The sequence below is a fragment of the Silurus aristotelis genome, assembly GCF_946808225.1.
Source record: "Silurus aristotelis genome assembly, chromosome: 28".
Classification (NCBI taxonomy): Eukaryota; Metazoa; Chordata; class Actinopteri; order Siluriformes; family Siluridae; genus Silurus; species Silurus aristotelis.
This window is the reverse complement of record NC_139601.1, coordinates 2,708,338-2,727,830: the sequence shown is the minus strand read 5'-3', so window position 1 is coordinate 2,727,830 and position 19,493 is coordinate 2,708,338. Positions and strand designations below refer to the sequence as shown.

The 19,493-nt window shown below is 37.6% G+C and overlaps 1 protein-coding gene and 1 long non-coding RNA gene across 2 annotated transcripts; both read left to right on the top strand.

The window, feature by feature from the left end:
• Positions 1-15: 15 nt before the first annotated feature.
• LOC310721727 lies at positions 16-1,322 on the top strand. Its single transcript, XR_014532175.1, has 2 exons — positions 16-1,042; positions 1,077-1,322. It is a non-coding gene; the product is annotated as an uncharacterized lncRNA (long non-coding RNA).
• Positions 1,323-3,354: 2,032 nt separating this feature from the next.
• LOC310721718 (monocarboxylate transporter 2-like) lies at positions 3,355-18,981 on the top strand. Its single transcript, XM_083533640.1, has 6 exons — positions 3,355-4,166; positions 5,333-5,527; positions 10,996-11,139; positions 13,724-13,963; positions 14,245-14,823; positions 17,972-18,981. Exons 1-6 carry the CDS (start codon positions 4,025-4,027, stop codon positions 18,271-18,273), a joined length of 1,602 nt encoding a protein of 533 aa, XP_083389766.1. The 5' UTR covers positions 3,355-4,024; the 3' UTR covers positions 18,274-18,981.
• The last annotated feature ends 512 nt before the right edge of the window (positions 18,982-19,493 follow it).

Sequence of the window (19,493 nt, the reverse complement as noted above, 5' to 3'; positions counted from 1 at the left end):
TAAATAAATATATAATATTTTCTCATACGGGTCTGGTGGGATGAGGTGCCCATCTTTAGGTAGCTAGAATATTGAGTAATGATCTAGTCGTAATTTTTTTTCTCTCTCTCTCTTTAAAAATCGTTTAAAGCAACTACAGAGAACTGCTCTCTTGGTTTGGTCTCGAGTCTTTTTGTAATCATTAATATAGATTAGTCGAGGTGTGACTGGATAATTATTTTTTCGTATTTTTTCCTTTTTTTTTGTTGTCGATTGCCTTTAAACATGCTTATTGTTTTTTTGTTTTTTTTGCTTTTTAGTTAGTTGTGGATTTTTTTTCTCCTCCGCATACATCTCAGTTGCACCCTCATGAATCTATTTTCAAACATTGATCCCCTTTCGGCATTTCTCAGTGCCTCCAGCTCTGGAGAAACCACGGTTTCAGTTTGGTGCTTCCTATACATTAACACAACTCTGCTGATGCTCAAGTCTTTTTTGTATGAGTTGTGTTAAAGAGGGCGGGGGGGGGGAGAGACGCTGATGCTGTGGATTTATAGTCTGAAAAACCTGCTCGTAAACTCGCACTATCCAGCTATACTTTGCATTTGTCGACCCCACCCCCCTCCCACATTCATACCAGCGGCATTTTTAGGGAGGATACAATGTTATACCCCGTCTCCATATTGGAGTGGATTAGTAATTAGTGTCGAACTGGCTCAGTTTCAGAGAAGCGTTCTCAACTCCAGTGCTGAGTGTGCATCCTCCTGCGAAAGACCTGAAAGAAAAAAATCCCAGAGATGAATAGTGGCTTTCTTTCTTTTTTTCTTTCTTTCTTTCTCTTCTTTTTTTATTAATTAGGTTTTTTTAATTGGAATCTGTGGTCGAACATATTCTTGCTCTGAAGCTGTCATATGATTTGATACCATTCAGGCTGCACATGTGATCTAAAGCCAGGATACAGGTGTGATGATGTCATAGCAGGGCTGTAGAGTGTAGAGAGCAGGGAGGGAGGTTTTAAAGGTTGATGCCAGCAGGAAACCATTTTTACATGCATTAAGTTTTTGTTTTGTTTTTTATTAAAAAAAAAAAATGGGAAGACCTTCTTTTCAATACACTTTTTAATGCCATTGGGAGAGGATTAAGTTGGGGGGCTGGGGGTAATTAAGCATTCACACAATCATTATCGCAATTTGAGACAGAAATGCTGTCGAATTCTGGATTTTATTCATTGTTTAGGGAGAACGTCCCTCTGTCATTTGTAAAATTTTAAGGAGAATATGTTTCTCGGTGCTGCTGTGTCTTTGACAATCCTGTACAGAAATACCTTTTTTTTTTTTTTTTTATACAGCCACTGGGTTCAAGTCTTTCTGTAGCTGGATATGTCTGGGCATTATTGCTTTTTTTTGGTTTTGTTGATTGTATGTTCTGTCGGTCCCTGCAGCATGCTGATCTTGCACTACATTTGTGCTCAGTTTCAATCTTAAGTTCCATTACTACATCTCTCATACACACACACACGCACCCATGCAGCAAAGCTATTTCAGAACACCGATCCTTCATTTTCAAATTAAGTGAGCACTCGGCTCCTGGTTAGATCCTGCGAGGATGCGATAACGTGGCCCACACAGGTGTCAGATCCTGGAGTGGTTTTTTTTTCCGTCTGGGGTCCTCGAACTCGATGGAGGCATGGAAGCTGGACGAGTTTAGCTGTGACTCCGGTGCAATAAGTTGCCTTTGTCAGGACTTTCTAAACCAAGCTCAGTAGCATGAGAACCAGAACTGGATCATTCTCAGGATTAATTACTGATTTATACCCAGTACTGTATTGACTATGGTTTGATATTCATGTATAATACTGTAACATACATTGCTGTACTTGCACAGAATTTTTTTTTATTTTTTTTTTTTAATACAGGATTTTTTTAACTTTTCTTTTCAACTTGAATAATGTGTGAATTATTATTTTTTTTTCTGTGTTGCTAATGCGTGCTCGTTATTTTTTTAACTGTGTGGTTGTTTTTTGTTTTAATACATGTTCCCTTTGTGATGACATCACCTAACTTCACAACAAACATTATAGACACTAACTGTAACAGCAGTACTGGTGTAAAATCTCCGAAACACCAGTCAACGTGGCAGTATAAAGAAAACGTACATAGCCTTTAAGCTACACTTTTCTTGTTACCTGCTGCAACTTTAAAAGCCAATCAACCTCTTTCTCTCTGTATACACAGCTACATATTGTCGATTTAATTTTTTTTGTGCTTATTTTGTGTTTGCCTGGTTGTATGTATGATAAGAGAGTTTGTTAAATATACTTTGATCTCTACTGTGAAATTCACATTGCACATAATTTGAAAATAAAAGTTAAAAAATAGAACTCAATGTATGAATGCCAATTCTGTTCTAACAGTAGAGCATAAAGCTTTATTCATACCTTTTTCAAGTTCATGAAACTTCCAAGTGAAGGACATCAGGTGCCATTGTAATAAGTCCCAAAATATAAATTCCGATTTTTTTTTTTGACATAGTAATAACAATGTAATAAGTCCCACAAAATAAATTCTGTTTTTTTTTTTTCCCCGACACAGTAATAACAATGCAATAACAATGTAATAACATTGTACTAACAAGTCCAGATTTTTTCGACATAGAAATAACATTGTAATAACAAGTCCCTAAAACAAGTTCAGATTTTTCCGACACAGTAATAACAATGCAATAACAATGTAATAACAATGCAATAACAAGTCTCAAAATAAATTCAGATTTTTTTCGACATAGTAATAACAATGTAATAACAATGTAATAACAATGTAATAGCAATGCAATAACAATGTAATAACATTGTAATAACAAGTCTCAACAAAGTTCAGATTTTTTTGGACATAGTAATAACATTGTAATAACAACGTAATAACATTGTAATAAGTTCCGATTTTTTTTTTTTTACATAGTAATAACAATGTAATAACATTGTAATAACAATGTAATAACATTGTAATAACAATGTAATAACATTGTAATAAGTCCCAAAAAAAAATTCCGATTTTTTGACACAGTAATAACAATGTAATAACGTTGTAATAACAAGTCCCAAAAAAATTTCAGATTTTTTTGACATGGTAATAACAATGTAATAACATTGTAATAAGTCCCAAAAAATAAATTCTGATTTTTTTTCGCCATAGTAATAATGTAGTAACATTGTAATAACATTGTAATAATAAAAAAAAAAACCAAGGTCCGCTTTTTGTGACATTGTAATAACATTGTAATAACAAATCCCAAAAACTTTTTTTTACAATAACTGTATTAATAACAATGTAATAACGTAATAACAATTACCAAAATTAAGGCCCGCTTTTTGTGATATTGTAATAACAAACAAGTACCATAGCAATAACATTGTAATAATAGTGTAATTAACGGTAATATTGTAATAACAAGTGCCCAAAATAAAGCCTGCTTTTTTGTGAAGTTGTAATGTGCTAAACATTTTATATTATAGTAAAAACAAGTCACAAAAACAAGGCCTGCTTTGTAATTAACAAAGTAATAACATTGTAATAATGTAATAGTCCCCAAAAATAAGGCCTGCTTTTTTTTGGACATACTAATGTAATTATTTTATAACAATGCCCCAAAAATAAGGTCTGCTTTATTGACATTGTAATAACATTTTAATAACAAGTTGCAAAAAGAAGGTATTTTTGACATTGTAATAACATTGTAATCCATTAATAACATTGTCCTAAAAACAGACCTGCTTTTCGGTGATGTAATAATGTAATAACAATGTAATAAATCCCCCAAAATTAAACCTGATTTTACTGCTATTACACAGGTATACTAGCTGTTCTAGGGTATACATCAGGTTTACATAAGGTATATATTTTTCTGCTATACCAATGTTCTAAGGTGTACTAGTGTTCTGATCTATAGCAGAGTACTAAGTAGGAGTGTCCTCGAATAAGGATTTGCATTTACAATTACTCAAATCGGAAAGGTCAAGTCTTAAGTAGTCGCCTGATACTCGAAATGTATGCATGCTTGTGTTTGTGTGAGAGATGTGTTTCAGTTGGGGGTGGAGGTGTCCTGGGAGCAAACGACCAAGATGCTCCAGTTTCAGTCACGTGAAAAAAGTCAAAGTGACACTACCTTCCTTACAGTGAAACTGCTACAGGGTGGGTGAATTTATTCATGCAGGTTTTCACATTTTTATTTGCAGCATTATCCTAATGGGCTGTATATCAAGAGAGAAAACTGTTTCATAAAAAAATATCATATGAAATCAAAAATTGCGCACCCCCATATAACCAAAATGGCATTATCCTCGTTTCATAACACCTCTGCAATGATTCGGCCATGAGATTGGTAGTTCCGGTTGTATCTATCAAAGCATCACATCTTTGGCTATTTGGGGTCATGGATTTGCACAGAAAAAATAGTTTAAATTCTGCAGTGTTATTAATTTTTTCAAAGTGATCACTTCCACTTGGTCCAATTTTTTTTTTCTGTTAATAAATTAACTTTCACTAATATGCATACTATTTATTTAAGATGCACGTTATTGTGTTTAACTATGTTAGTAAGCTCTAACCCTATACCAGGGTTCTAAAGTATAACAATGTTCTACTGTATATTAGAATTAGAAAAGTTCCATTGATTACCAGTGTTCCAAATTATTCCAATGTTATAACATTGGCACACCATAAAATATTGCTGTGTGTCCTAATAATGACCAGTTTTCGATTGTTTACCAATCTTTTAAAGTATACCAAGTATTATTATTGTTTATCAAGGTATACCAACGTTCTAATGTAAGCCAATTCCTTGCAGATGAATATTATGTAGACTCATTTATCAATAATATATTTAGAAATTATCAGGTCAGTTTAACAAAGTGGAAACAGTTACTGTTGGTCAATATTAGATAAACAGGAAGCACTTCTTGTGCTGCTTGTTGTATTGGATATCTAGGCACTGCGTAATCTCTCTTTAGATAAATAAATGGAAAATATATCAGCTATAGTTTTAAATGTAGTTGTAAATCTGCTTTTTTTTTTTTTGTGTGAGACTGGAATGAAGTGAAGTGTTACCTGATCATTCGTCGCTAATGAAGTGGATGTTGTCCTTTTTAATGCCAACCGTTTATCAACATGTTAATCACGGGGGATAACCCGACTGTCACATGCTATTGAGTAGCACTGTCAAGCACTGATTGACTTAGCAGAAGGTACGAAGGTCAACATCTAGAGGAACCCCCCGGCCCTCATCTTTAACCTTTCTCTCGTCCCTTCTCTTCACTCTCACTTGCTTCTCTTCCCTTCCCGAACGCTCATGGCCTCAGCTTTAGGCTCCAAGACTCCAGATGGAGGCTGGGGCTGGGTGGTGGTGTTCGGTGCCTTTGTCTCCATCGGCTTCTCCTACGCTTTCCCCAAAGCCTTGACCATGTACTTCAAGGAGATCCAGCGCCACTTCGGTGTGTCCTACAGTCAGATCGCCTGGGTTTCCTCCATCATGCTGGCTGTGATGTATGCAGGAGGTGAGACTCTTCAATCTTTTATAAGCAGTGCAGGGTTTTTCTCCAGCTGGTCCGTGAATACTAATGTGTCTTAAACTTTCCTGCTTTGGAGCTAATTGCTCAGTTGCTGTGAGATCATGGGCTAGATTAGTATTCAGCATAAGTCTAGGGTACTTCATTTGTAGAACATAAGTATAAGCCAAACTATAAAGTTTGCTTGATGACAAGTCAGCAGATTTGGTGAGACCAAAAATTATGAATGTTGCTGATCTGTGGTATGGGTTCTTCAAGGGTTCTTTGGGTGCTTGAGCATTCTCAGCTCTCTTAAAGACGTTTGTACTTAAAATCCATGTCAGATTGGGGAATGCTGGTTATTGTTAAAACATTTTTCCTCAGGGTTTTTGGAGCTCATGTCGAAATACTCATGATTCCCCTCCTCCAAGTGATGAATGCTTAAACATTATCAGGAATAATGTTTGTCTTAAGATAGAAATGTTGGAATCAAGGCAGGACTCAGCTTACTTTTCTGGAACATCTTTCCATTAAAGTAAGTGTACTTACCTCTCTTTGTACTTACTTTCTTAGCTCTCTGTTTACTTTTTCTTTCACTGCATCTTGAACAAACAAATCAAATTCTACATATGATGGACATAGATGGAAGTAAAACATTTTAAGACACGCTGTTACAGGTAAAAAACGTGTGTGATGTGGGTACTTCCTTCAGTACAAAGTAAATTTTTCTATCAATATCGCAGCGTTTTATTTCTCTCATCACAAAACCTTAGTGTGAAACATACTTTTTATCCCATTATGGTTCCATTTAGTGTTGTGTAATTTCCATAAAACTTATTTCATGTGAAACTGTATACAGTATGTAGCGCATGTCGCTAATAGTGTCGCTGTGAAAAAAACTAATCAACACCTTCTTGACAAAGATGACTGGCCAGAAACAATGCAGCAACAAGAAAAGCTAATGTAGGGGGTTATAAAGGGAAAACGTTTTTAGGGGTAATGGACTGATAGGATCATCAAATTAGCATCAATAGTTTGGGTCTACTATTGTACTGCCTTAAACATGAAGCAAGTCTTTTGGAAGCAGTATTTATTGATTTTTTTGTTTATTTAACAAGCTTCTTGGTCACTGACATAACTGCTAGAAATAACTTATTTACTCAAATGATAGATAGATAGATAGATAGATAGATAGATAGATAGATAGATAGATAGATAGATAGATAGATAGATAGATAGATAGATAGATAGATAGATAGATAGATATAGACAGACAGACAGACAGACAGACAGACAGACAGACAGACAGACAGACAGACGCTTTATGTTCCATTGAATGCAATTTTAGTAAATAATATGCCTCAACACAGACAAAACACTATTTTATGTACAGTTGAAGAGAAGGTTGTTTGACAGGCTTTATTTAATTATTTACTGATTTATTTGTTTGTGTTTGTTCATTAATTGATAAATTTAATTTTGATTACATTTATTTATTAAGCTTCTTAGTCATGAAAAATAAATAACTGCTAAAAATAGATTTTTACTTTTAGCATATTTATGAGTTACAGACAGACAGACAGACAGACAGACAGACAGACAGACAGACAGACAGAGACAGACAGACAGACAGACAGACAGACAGACTATTTATTGGCTAAAGGGGTCCCTGGTCCATTCTTTTTTTATATCGGCACAATATAAAAATCGTCCCAAGAAAGCAAGATAAAGGGAGCAAAGCGCTATAAGGTTTTAGAGAAGCATCATCATTAACAGAGCGAGAGAGAGAGATACAGAGTTCCCCTGTGTAATGATGGCGGCATTGGCCTTCATCATAACGCCCTTGGCTTCTTTCCCAATGTCACCCTGCACATGGCGGAAGAATGACAGCAGAAATTCATCACACACGGACACCACTGCATTTTTCCCCTTCAGCGTCGCTCCCTGTGGGAACATAACGCTCGATGTGTGATGACCCCCATCTTCCTCAGGTGACTGGGATTTTAGAAGATATTGAAACCCCTCCTGAGGAAATGTCACCTCTCGAACGAGCAGCCAATCCACGAGTTACGCTAATCCGCTCTGCTCTTCTGCTGCTCATGTTCAGCAGGTTTGTGTAAACACCAACTAGAGTGTGAGTCCACTACATGAAGGTGTAAAGACAAAAGAGTTCCTTTAAGGGTTCTGTGAAACAGTGAGGAGTCAAAGGTTCTTAATGAAGTTAAAGACAAACAGAAGAATTGTGAAATCTATGATCTGGATATCTAAATAAATGCTTTTTTTTTTATTTGTCTATGAAAATGGTATATAGAGTGAGTGCAAAACTTTGAACACCCTTACCACAAAATATACAGCTTTTTTTTCCCAGTAAAAATTCATAGCAATGAGACGAGGCACCTCTGTTTCTCAGGCTTTCCTTCATCATTACAAATAAAAGATCAGATAGTTAATGAATAAGTAATGAATCAAATCTGACTTACTATTCACACAGACAAAATGGTGGGAATTTAAATTATTCTCGCACATAATGGCTGTTATGATGTTTAAACATTTCGTGAAGTCTTATTTAAAAAAAATAATAATTATATATATATATATACTTTATTCTCCTCTTTTCCTGTTTTCCTATCTTACTTTATTCACGTGCTTGCTGTGCTGATTAGCACTTTTGCGGTGCTCATGAAAGCCAGATCTGCCCTACATAATTTACAGCCTAACCACATAATCATAAAAGTTTTACAAGGTTGTAAGCAGCCAAAATGAAGGATAACGACAGGCCATTAGCGTCTCTGAAGCTAAAATAAATCATCCTTTCAGAGCACAGATCTTGGCGTCTGATGGCCGGCTTGTCGATTGCGAAAAAAACACTTCCTTTACACGCTGCATCATGGGATCAGACAAACACACAAACCACCCCTAATGATGGTGAGATGAACCTTTTCTAGTTTGTCTCCATTGTGGATGTGTAGATTGCTTCAGTGTAAGAACGAGTCACCTTTAATTGATTTTCGCTGATCCACCGTTTTTGTCCAATTCTTTTTCTAAAAATATTAAACAAAAAAAAAGTTTAAAGTTTCCCAATTAATCTATCGCAAAAATTCCTACACTTTTATAATAAATTTGAATCTTATGTCAAAATCTACAATTTGTATTAGACAGTTGATGAATTCATTTTATAACTCAAAAATGTCCTATTTCCATAACCAAGTTTATTTTAAAATATTTATATTGCAAACACTGCCGATGGGTGTGAGAAGTATAATCAAAGGTGCGCTCACCCCAAATATGGTCTATTAACTCTTAAATCATCTGGCAAACACTACAAAAGTCTTTATTGTCACAAATCAAAACATACTCAAGAGAGAACCTGAAAATAAGAGTCTCACATGTCATTTTATAATCTTAAAAAAAAGCATTGTGATTTTTATTTTATTGTTTAATTGCAAATAAAAATACAAATTAATGCAGCGTATACGGACCCCTCCATCCTCTCAAAGTTTTCTTTATTATTAAAAATTTCATGTTAACATTACATCCATCCTGCTTCATCAAATTTTGTTTATACTGAGCTGAAGGTTTATCGGATTTTTACCATTGGATTTTAACCAATTTGTTAATATTTAATCTTTTTTATTGCTTTGAAGTTTTAATAAAAAATTAGCATCTTTATTATTATTATTTTTATTTTTATTATTATTATTTTACCTTTCCTAATTCCTATTAGCATAATCTCATACAAAGGCACTGATTTTAAAGTGAACATTTTATTTTAGCAATGAACATGATTTATTTGAATATTAAGTAAAACGAATTTAACTATTAAGTTCAAACGAAACTCGTGATTTTACTCTTTCATTCTAAGGATTATCTTGATATATATATATATATATATATATATATCTTGATCCTAATCTTTTCTTAATCTCAAAATATACACAAGTTAAAAACATTAGATAAAAGTTAAATGTGTTATTTCCTGAACTACATTTCATTTGTTCACCACAAATTTCCCTGATTATACACTTTATAGACAAAATCAGCCATATGTGGTTCTTCCCCAAACTGTCTCATGAACATATGCTTTACATGGGCTGTGGAAGATTTCGAGTGGCCAGCTATGGAGCTCAGACCTCAACCATATCATACACCTTTCAATTACAACATCCAGTGGAACATCTTCCCAGAAAAGTGGACAGAATTATTATTATAACTGATTTTCCAAAAGCACATACTAATCTTCTGGTCATGTGTCCGCAAACTTTGTTTATGTTGTGTATCAAAGGCTGTGTTCTGAAGTTGAGTTTTTTTTTACTCTTTCATTTACTGTTTTCTTTTGATGGTTTCTCAACTCCCAACAAAGCTCCCAGTTCTATCCCAACCCCACACAATTCTTTCTGTAAGGTTCTTCCCAGCAACCCCTCCCCCCACCCCCATCCTGTTATTATTGCAGAAGACTTCACTGACCTTCTGAATCAAACCCAGAATAGCATACAGATTGCTTCTTTATAGCTACCTTGTGCGCTCCACGGTCCCTCTCTTTTCAGGAATCTCTTTTTAGTAATGGTTTGGGTGCTTTTTTTGTCCACGGCTTTTAATTTTCTCCAGAAAAGACAAACTGACTTGCTGATTGATGTGTATAATTTAGTTGATCATTTTCTTCCTCTGCAGTTGTTTTACATCGAGATCAAAGCAATATGAAACGTGACTGTAATCTAATAGGTGTCATCAAAAGTGTTTGCTCCTAAACTCTGAGACGAGACGAGGTGAGAAGAGACGATATGAAATAAGTGGCGATGCAGTTTCCTGTCATGTCTGTCACAGATCTTGGGCTTAATGCTGCTAAACAAAGTTCTAGTTTTCATCAAAATATGCAAAACAGAATGCAAATAAGACCCGGTCTTCTGTCTTTTCTCCTTTCTTCTTCTTTTGCATTCTCCCATTGCATTCTCTATATGATGAATCACTACAGTGTTTGATATTGGTGTTGCATTTTATCAGCATGAAAATATATTTACTGTTTACAATAATATCAACGTCACGTCTCCCACAATGTGCAGTTAATTTAAAAAATGATCTTCAGGACAAGATCAAATGTCACGTAAGAAATATGTCTAAGTATATGCCTAATAATCACACTCTTGATGTCCCAAATGAGGATGAGGTTCCAATTTTAAATCTGGTTCCTCTCACTTCTGAATTAAATGCAAAGCCATTGTGTACATTATCTAAGCTGTACTTTTGTCTTAAAGCTTTTCAGTAAATACATTACAAAAAAATAGATATATTATATATACTGCTTTTCTCTACTCATTCTTTAATTTTTTAAATATAAATCGTCCAAATGAAAAATACATCATGTACAATATATGATAAGGCATAACGATCTTTGACATAAAACTCACAGAAATTGTGATTATAATAGAGATAACTTGAGTCTTACCTGTATTTATTCACCCCATTTCTGTGTGTGTGTCCAGGTCCGGTGAGCAGTGTGTTGGTGAACCGTTACGGTAGCAGGCCCGTTGTGATCACAGGAGGCCTCATGTGCAGCGTTTCCATGGTGGCGGCTTCCTTCAGCAGCACCATCACGCATTTGTACATATGTGTCGGGATCGTCGGAGGTACTGAAACCAGCTCTCTTTCCTGTGTGATGAAAGGCAACCTTCAATTATTTTTCCCTACAATTGTAGAAGGCAGGAGATTATACTTTATATAGATACAAGTTGCACTTTTTATCTATTTATAGTTATATTTAAATTAAAGCAACATCAGTGAGTTAGGGTGTTATCACGTATCATCTCTTTTTAAATTAAGAAATCCAAGAAAGCACAAATCCTTCATCTCCGAGGATGTTTCTGTGTCGGAATTTCTTTTCTGCGTTGCTCATTGGCGATAAACGTTTAGATATACAGTTATCATTTAATCGTCCACTGTTAAAAGCGCTAACTTGAACTGAAATCTGAATCACAAATCACTGAGACGCCTTACTAATTGCTAAAGTATTTAGTAGGCGTCTCTGTAAAAAAAGAAAATACAAAATGTTCTGGTAATCTGTTTTACATCATGCATCTGATATACAAGTCCATAAAATTCATCATTTGGATAGAGACAATAGCGTATAAGATCGACCGCATGACCAGCAGCCTGTGTTGTGCAGCTAAACTACTCTCAGGCCTTATATATTTATATTAATACAATTTGCATTAGTATAGTAATAAAGGTGTTTCACTTCTTTTGACCAATCAGATTCGAGCATGTGATATTACTGTGGTATAATGAAAAGTACATGTCATCAGCACTCTGGCCGTCTTTCTAGGTAGGTTCTTGTCCTATTTATGTCATCTCAAGGTGTTTTCCTTGATATTGCTGCATCTGGCTTTCCAGGATTTATGTACAGCTGCTATATGACAATTTATAGCAAGTCAATCTGAATTTAAAAGATGTTACAGAAACCCCTGGCCCCTAATACCCCTCCCCCCCAGCTGAGACCCACGGTGGCTCGGTCACCAGCAAATCTCTCCATTAGGACTTTGTCCATCTGAGTTGATCTCTCTAGAGTATGTGTAATTGGAGTGTGTATAGGGAGGACCAGAGTTCCACTTGTTTATCACTCTTCTGCCCTGTAGGTCTGGAATTTTCTCTCGGGTTTCACTCTCGGGTCACGCCTCTTGGAAAAGCTGTCGCTCTGTGGACCTTTTGCTCGTTCACCAATTCTTTGTTCTGGTTCATGATGTCTCACTTTCTTTGTGACCACAAGCTACATTTTTCTTTTCTTTCCCTCTACATAGTCTTTTTTTGTGTCTTTTACATAAAACCTTCTGATTATCTGTCTATTGTTCTCTCTCTCTCTCTCTCTCTCTCTCTCTCTCTCTCTCTCTCTCTCTCTATGGGTGTAATTAAGTGTCCTGGCTTGCCTGGTTACGCAGAGCGCTGCCCAGTGAGCCTCATTACCCAGCGTCGGCCTGCCATGGAGAATTTATGTGTGGACCGAGTGGCCACGGAAGTCCTACCGAGACTCCCGATGACCCTCTTGTTTTTTTTTTTTTGTATTATTATTTCAAGAGTCCACACTCAAATGGACCAAATTCAAAGTCTTTATTAAAAATGACCATGATGACTTGATTAGCTCAGGATGCATATTTGTTTTTTTTTTTAAGTCGAGGCCAAACGCTAGGGTGTTCCTGGTCTGGTGAATTTGTCCCGATCATTCATCACCATGACAACTGGGAAGTACACAAAAATATGTGCTGGAAAATTTTGCACATTCCCTAAAGGACTGAAATTGTCTGAATGGACAATATGGACATACAGCAGGAAAGATATGACCGTGTAAAACAAAATGTATAAGTGCAACAAATGATAATTACACACTGTGCCGACCTCAGAGACTCTTTATGCAAATTACACGTTTGCGACCATTGGATTTACAAAAATATAACACCAAGATGGAAAAACATTGTCTTGTAAAGTCCATGTTGTTCAAATGCTTTGATCCATGTCACAGTTATACTTGAAGGCACAACAATGGAAATCTTTTCCATGAACAACTGCAATATTTGAAAGCCTCGCTTCGAAATGTTGTTTTTGAACAAGAAGAGACCAACAGAGACTTAAACACAATAGAAACAGGCCTTTCCGATAAGAATCACTGGCTCTACCTTCTCATTTGTAGGAAAAATTAATATTTGCCAACCCCAAATACCGTTAACCAACCCACAGTGCACTGATCTGTTTGTTCATTATCGAACTAAAACATAACTTCGCGATCCTCATTAAATCTCTAAACAAAAAAAGGTAATTAAATCCGAATAGTAAAAAGTCTCAAGGAATTTTTTTATGATTAGATCTACAAAAAGTAACTATATCGCGAAGGCGCACAAAGTCTTCGTTCAGCGGATTTCTGAGAATACTGCAAATCTATCAATCCCACCTTCTCCGTGCACGGTCCTGTTCATGAATAAGGTGCTCGTTTAGAGAATGAGACAGCATTAAAATTGGATTTCGTTGGGTAAAGAGAGTCTAATTTATTACCATTTACCTCGCAGATTCATTTGAGAAATTATTTCAGGTTCCGTTAATGGGTTTTTAGTCGGCGAAGTGAGCAGGATTGCGCGTAATTCAATCATGAGTGAGAGGGGTGATTGGGAACGGTTGTAGCGGCTCTAAAAATGGAGCTCGTGTTAACTTTCATCTTCATTTTCACAGGTCTTGGACTTTCTTTCAACCTCCAGCCATCCCTGACTATTATCGGGAAGTACTTCCAGGTCAGGAGACCCATCGCCAATGGCCTAGCCATGGCAGGAAGTCCGGTTTTCCTCTGTACACTGGCACCACTCAATCAGTTCCTGTTTGAACGATTTGGTTGGAGGGGAAGCTTCTTTATTCTCGGGGCCATGTTGCTAAATTGCTGCGTGGCCGGATCACTAATGAGACCTCTGAACGACGGTAGGGCTGATGGTTATCTTGCTGAATTTACCCTGAGATACAGTTTTTGGTATTATGTATTTGTGCTGGTTTTTAGTTTAACAAATCTACTTCATGGTCATCACCAAGAGCCAACCAATGTTAAGTTAATTCCTTAGTTTCTCACTGTAACCAATCAAGTCCTGTCAGGGTCTGGAGTAGCGTGTACAGGGCAAAACCAAAAGTAGATGTTTCATGGTATTAAAAAGTGGTTTTGTATTGGTAATTTCGCACTTTTTCCTCAATTACTATCTTCTCGGCAGGTGGCCATCCAAGACCCGAGACCAACGGAACAGCGAAGCCTTGTGAAAACAGGACCCAGGTGCCAAACGAAGCGAAGAAAAACTGCTTTCATAGTGTCACCTGCTTCATGGACCTGTCTCTCTTCCGGCACCGTGGTTTCATCATCTACCTGATAGGAAACATGCTAATGTTCTTTGGCTTTTTTGCCCCGATGATTTTCCTGGCACCGTATGCCAAGCACCGTGGCATGGACGAGTACTCTGCTGCCAGCTTGCTCTCTGCACTGGCACTTGTGGACATGTTTGCTCGGCCAGGCACAGGTTTGCTCGCCAACACCGCTCGAGTAAGGCCCAGGATCCAGTACCTCTTCAGTTTCGCCATTACTTACAACGGTGTGTGCCACCTGCTGTGCCCTCTGGCTTCTGGTTACTGGGGGTTGGTGGTGTACGCAGTGTGTTACGGTGTAGTCTACGGCATGGTGTGCGCCTTACTCTTCGAGTGCCTCATGGATGTGGTAGGGCCAAGCAAGTTCTCCAGTGCCGTGGGACTCGTCACAATCTTCGAGTGCTGCCCGGTTCTGCTCGGACCACCCATTGCAGGTGAGTTTAATGGATTGGTGGTATGTGAAAGTGGGTAATAACATGGGATTTTGAAAATATCCTTATGATATAGTTTAGTTTTGAAAGAAAAAAAAAACTTAAATACAAATAAATAAATAATGCTACAGATTCCTTAGTGATTAGATTTCTATTAGAAGCATGAAACATTATTGATACTTTATTATTACTTTTACTTTTCCTGTGCTTGTTAGGTATCATGATATATTTTCTCCCCCATCAGTAGGTGTGAGTTTGGTTAGGAATATTTGAGCTTTTCTGGACAGAATAGATAATTGCTATATGTAAGAAAATGTTTTTTTATTTTTTTATTATTAATTAAAAAAATCCAATTCAGCATTTTCAGCAGAAAAGCATAGGTTGGTCCAACGCTAGGTTAAAACTTGGTTCAGAAACCTTGGCCTTTTATGTAGGTGAGAGGATAAGAATTTATCAGGATGTTTTATGGTACAATTGAAGCTTCTGGGTTTAAATTTTTTACTCTACAATAATCAAAAATCAAAAAAACAAACAAAAAAAAGTAGATCTACAGTAGATAGTCACATCACGTATTGGTGATTTACACAGCAATAACCTACTGAACAAATTTATCCATCTGTTTTTCTTTTTTAGTTCTTATTTCCTTTAAAAATGAAGCTCAGAGTAGTTTAAGATAACAAAAAGGAATGAATTTGCGCTTGAATAAATCAGTGTTAGTATCTCTTTATGTCTCTCTCTCTCTATCCTGCATGCATGACTAATGGAAGAACACAGGACAGGGTGGAAAAGCTTTTCAGGGTATCATTATTGTAAGACATTCCAGCAGAATTGGATTATAGTTGGTGAGGGAGGCACTGTGGCAGCACATGTTTGGCCTCAGGAGTGTGTGTGTGTGTGTGTTAGTAGGGAGGCGATGCCGTAATTGGTCACGGTTATTTAGTGCTGCAAATCGGCCGCAGTCGCTCCGGCTTTCCGGGCCGCGTGAGGATTCGCCTCCATGTGCAAATTACAGTGAGGTGTTTTTTTTTCCAAAGCGGCGTAGTTGTGAGCGTAATGAAGTCTCTTTACGCTTCTCACTCACTTCGGCCTTCGGTCCCTTTCGGCCGTCTGGCGCTAAGCTGCTAATGCTCCTCATGCTACCAGTGGCACATCTACTGCTGATCGTATCCTTGATCTGAGTAATATGAGTGCAGGTCAAAAGGCTTGTTCAGTAGACACCACAGGGAAAAAGATGTTTCCATCGGAATGCTTGCATCCAGATTTTAGATGTTTCCATCAGGGGTCAAAACAGGATGGTTTCAAAAAGGAAGTGAAAGAATTTCAATATTTTGTATATTATATATATATATATATATATATATATATATATATATATATATATATATATATATATATATATATATATATATATATATATATATATATATAACAGCGGTCATTCCATCCTCTGAGCTACAGTCCAACCCTCTGAAGAGGAAACACATTAAAGACAGCTGAGCCAAAAGTTATTCTGGCTCTCCTTGTTTCTCCTGCCGTGTGTGATCTCCCCTTAAGCACAATTTATACTCGATGTTGTGTGCAGCCCCTGCAAAGCCACTGACGACTCTTCTCTATGACAAGAACAGGAGGAACATGGTTTATATAAATATTGAATTCCAATGATGTGATTTAAACAACACATTAAATCAGGATGCTCTGATCCTGCTCCGTCTTTCTCGTTACACTATTGCAGCGTTTCCTGCAGCGGTTTCTTGCTTGAACTTTTGATTCCGATCAGGCAAACTTGGTCATGCAGGACCTGGCTCCGACTCGGTCTGCTTCTGGTTTAATGAGGCAGAAATATCCACACCTAATTGATCTTTCGGAGAGACCTTGGCTCGTGGATCTGCGCTTAAGAGAGCAAATAAGCACCTATGTGCAACTTCTATCCTCCCTCCCTTCCACACCCGAGTTATCGCGTCCCACTATAGAGCGTCTCCTCACTACGCACAGACTTTACGTGCCACTCCCCCAGTACCTCGAGGTCAGCCTAATGAGGAGGAAGAGAGGAAATGGCAGTAATTAGCCTTTTGCTTGCCGTATTTTAATGAATCTCGGTTCATCCCCTCACTCATTAGATGCCCTGTGTGATCATTAAGCAATGAGTACATGTGAGAGGAGGGGAAAAAAATAAGGCAACTTTAACAGATGGACTGGAATGACTGGCGCGCCAATCAAGAGCCCGCCTTAATGAGGATTCTGGACATCAGCGTGTGCCATCCCCCCGAAACACGGCACGCCGCGATCAATCAAAATGCGGGCACTGGTGCTGTGTGGGGTGGGGGTTGAAGACTGAGGGGCAGAATTAAACTCCCCCATCATCATCCTCACAGAGGAAGGACTCATTAGGAGCAGGGTTTTGATTGCTTTGGCTGCCCTGAACGCTGACCTTCGGCCGACACCTGTTGGACGGTTTGTCTCTGTGTGTGTGTGTGTGTGTGTGTGTGTGTGTGTGTGTGTGTGGGGGGGGGGGGGGGGGGGGGGTTGGTAAGGGTGGCAGAAGAACGTTAGAGATATTTGAACGCTAGAACTTTTCCGAGGTCTTAGATGTATTACACCCGTGCGTAATTTTCAGTGACATATGGTTTCAGAGAACTTCTTCTCAAAGACAGCCACAGTTCCCCACTTGTCCAATTTTGCATGCACGATTTTAAAAGCGTTGTCTTTTTGGTGCATTTGTTTATTGTTCATTCTACCCAACACTACGCTCACACGCATTTACGCCTAACGGATCTGATTAACGTACAATGTGGTGTCAACTAAAGAAAAATACCAGCAGTACAGACATTTGACTTCACATATTCTGTGTCGATCTCATTTCTTGCCCTAAATGTCCTACAGCGTTAGCAATCCGTCTTACATTCAGTCACTGTACCAACTCAGCAGCCAAGGTTACCAGAGACGGCTCCTCCGACTTGACTAGCTTTCAGGACATTTAGGATTTTACTTGAGCAAGCATGGAAGAGCAAACCAGAAACTCCAAATGACATTTTAAGTTCTTATTACTCACTATATGCTATACCTTATCATTTTGAACCAGTGAACAAAAACATGAATGTGACACTTAACTCCACCCGGCGCCTACGTTTTAACACTTGTCATTCCTCTGCAGGTGCCCTAGTGGACATGTTTGGCGACTACAGCTACATGTTCTACATGTGTGGTTCTGTGATGCTCTGCGCCGGCCTCTTCCTCTTCGTCATGAACTACTACAACTACAGGAGGAAGGACGCTGCCCGGCGCCTTCGGGAGAACGGCACCGAGCTGGTCGAGAGGAACGTAGACACCGAGATAAAACGTGGGGACTCTCGGACTAGTGAGCACACGCAAGGAGGAGACGGACAAAAACAAATCCAGGGTGTAGATTCTGGGACACTTGGGGGCAGATCAGAAACTGAGGACATTCCAGTATAACACCAGGCCAAAGGATTTGATGATCATTATAGACTTGGTGTGATAGTCATATAGCACCATACTTCTGGTCTAGATGTTGTATTAAGTGTCACGCACCAGTGCAACTATTTATGTGTTTTCGTTTAAAAAAAAAAAAAAAAAAGGTACACATTTTTTTTTTAAAAAGGGACTTTTGTGGATCTCCAAGTCTCGTGACAAAAATGAGCGACGTACATGTATAATGTGCAAAAATCATCTTTGTGCCTATATCTTGATGTCAGTTGTTTATTATTTTATTAAAGAATACTAAAAAATACAAGAACACTAAAGATTTTTATACAATATCACGGACAATTAACCCCTACATGAATATACGTCTGGTTTCCATGTACACCTTGTTGGTTTCATGATTTCTTTACTAGCTGTTAACAATTCCTAGCTACAGAACTGGAGAATGAATATACATTTTATGTCCAAAATATAATTTTTCCTGCCATATGAGGTTCATCAACGAATTGTTGGCACAAACTTGGAGGCGCCCAATCATATAGAACGCCGTATGTGGTAGCATGAAATTTTCCCTCCACTTTAACTAAAACTTTAGAAAGAAAAAAAAAAAGACCCAAACCAGTTCCAGCATGACAACAAACCCTGCCAATGCCAACACCATTAAGATCCGCTTTACATGGGTAAGAGTGGAAGATCTCAAGTGGCCTGCAATAGAGCTCTGACCTCAACCCTATTAAACGCCTTTGCGATGTTTTGGAACTCACTACGAATTGCAAAAGCTCAATCCAAAATGTGCTTTGGAGGAGTGGAAGTTTTTAGAACAGCAAATGGGACCAAATGTGGAAAGGGATGTTCAACAAGCACATTTATGATCAGGGGTCCACAAACTTTCCATGTAGTGTATTTTTCAGACTTCATGACGTGTTATAAGCAAGGTTTTAAACTGTACATTACAAGTGTATATAGATGTAATTGTAGTTTCATGTGGTGAGGTGTCTGATGCTACTGAGGATGCAGAAAATTTATTTTGTACTAAATGTACTTTACTAAATGTAAAGTTAACAGTAAAAAGACAAAAAAAAAAAACCCTGCATTGTTTATTCACTAAGAAATGAGACTAAATGATGCTTTTGTTCTCTACCAGGTGTGTCGGTGGTTTTGTAAATCAAAATGTACACTTTTCCCCCTAAATGTGAAGTTTACTGTGAAAAAGGTTCAGTTCATCATACAGT

What these genes read in the sequence shown, in the direction of transcription:
- LOC310721718 (XM_083533640.1), top strand. Translation starts at nt 4,025, where the DNA reads ATGCATGCTTGTGTTTGTGTGAGAGATGTGTTTCAGTTGGGGGTGGAG. An exon ending in AATGAGACCTCTGAACGACG is followed by an intron (nt 13,964 to 14,244) that starts GTAGGGCTGATG and finishes TCTTCTCGGCAG; the next exon opens with GTGGCCATCCAAGACCCGAG. An exon ending in GCTCGGACCACCCATTGCAG is followed by an intron (nt 14,824 to 17,971) that starts GTGAGTTTAATG and finishes ATTCCTCTGCAG; the next exon opens with GTGCCCTAGTGGACATGTTT.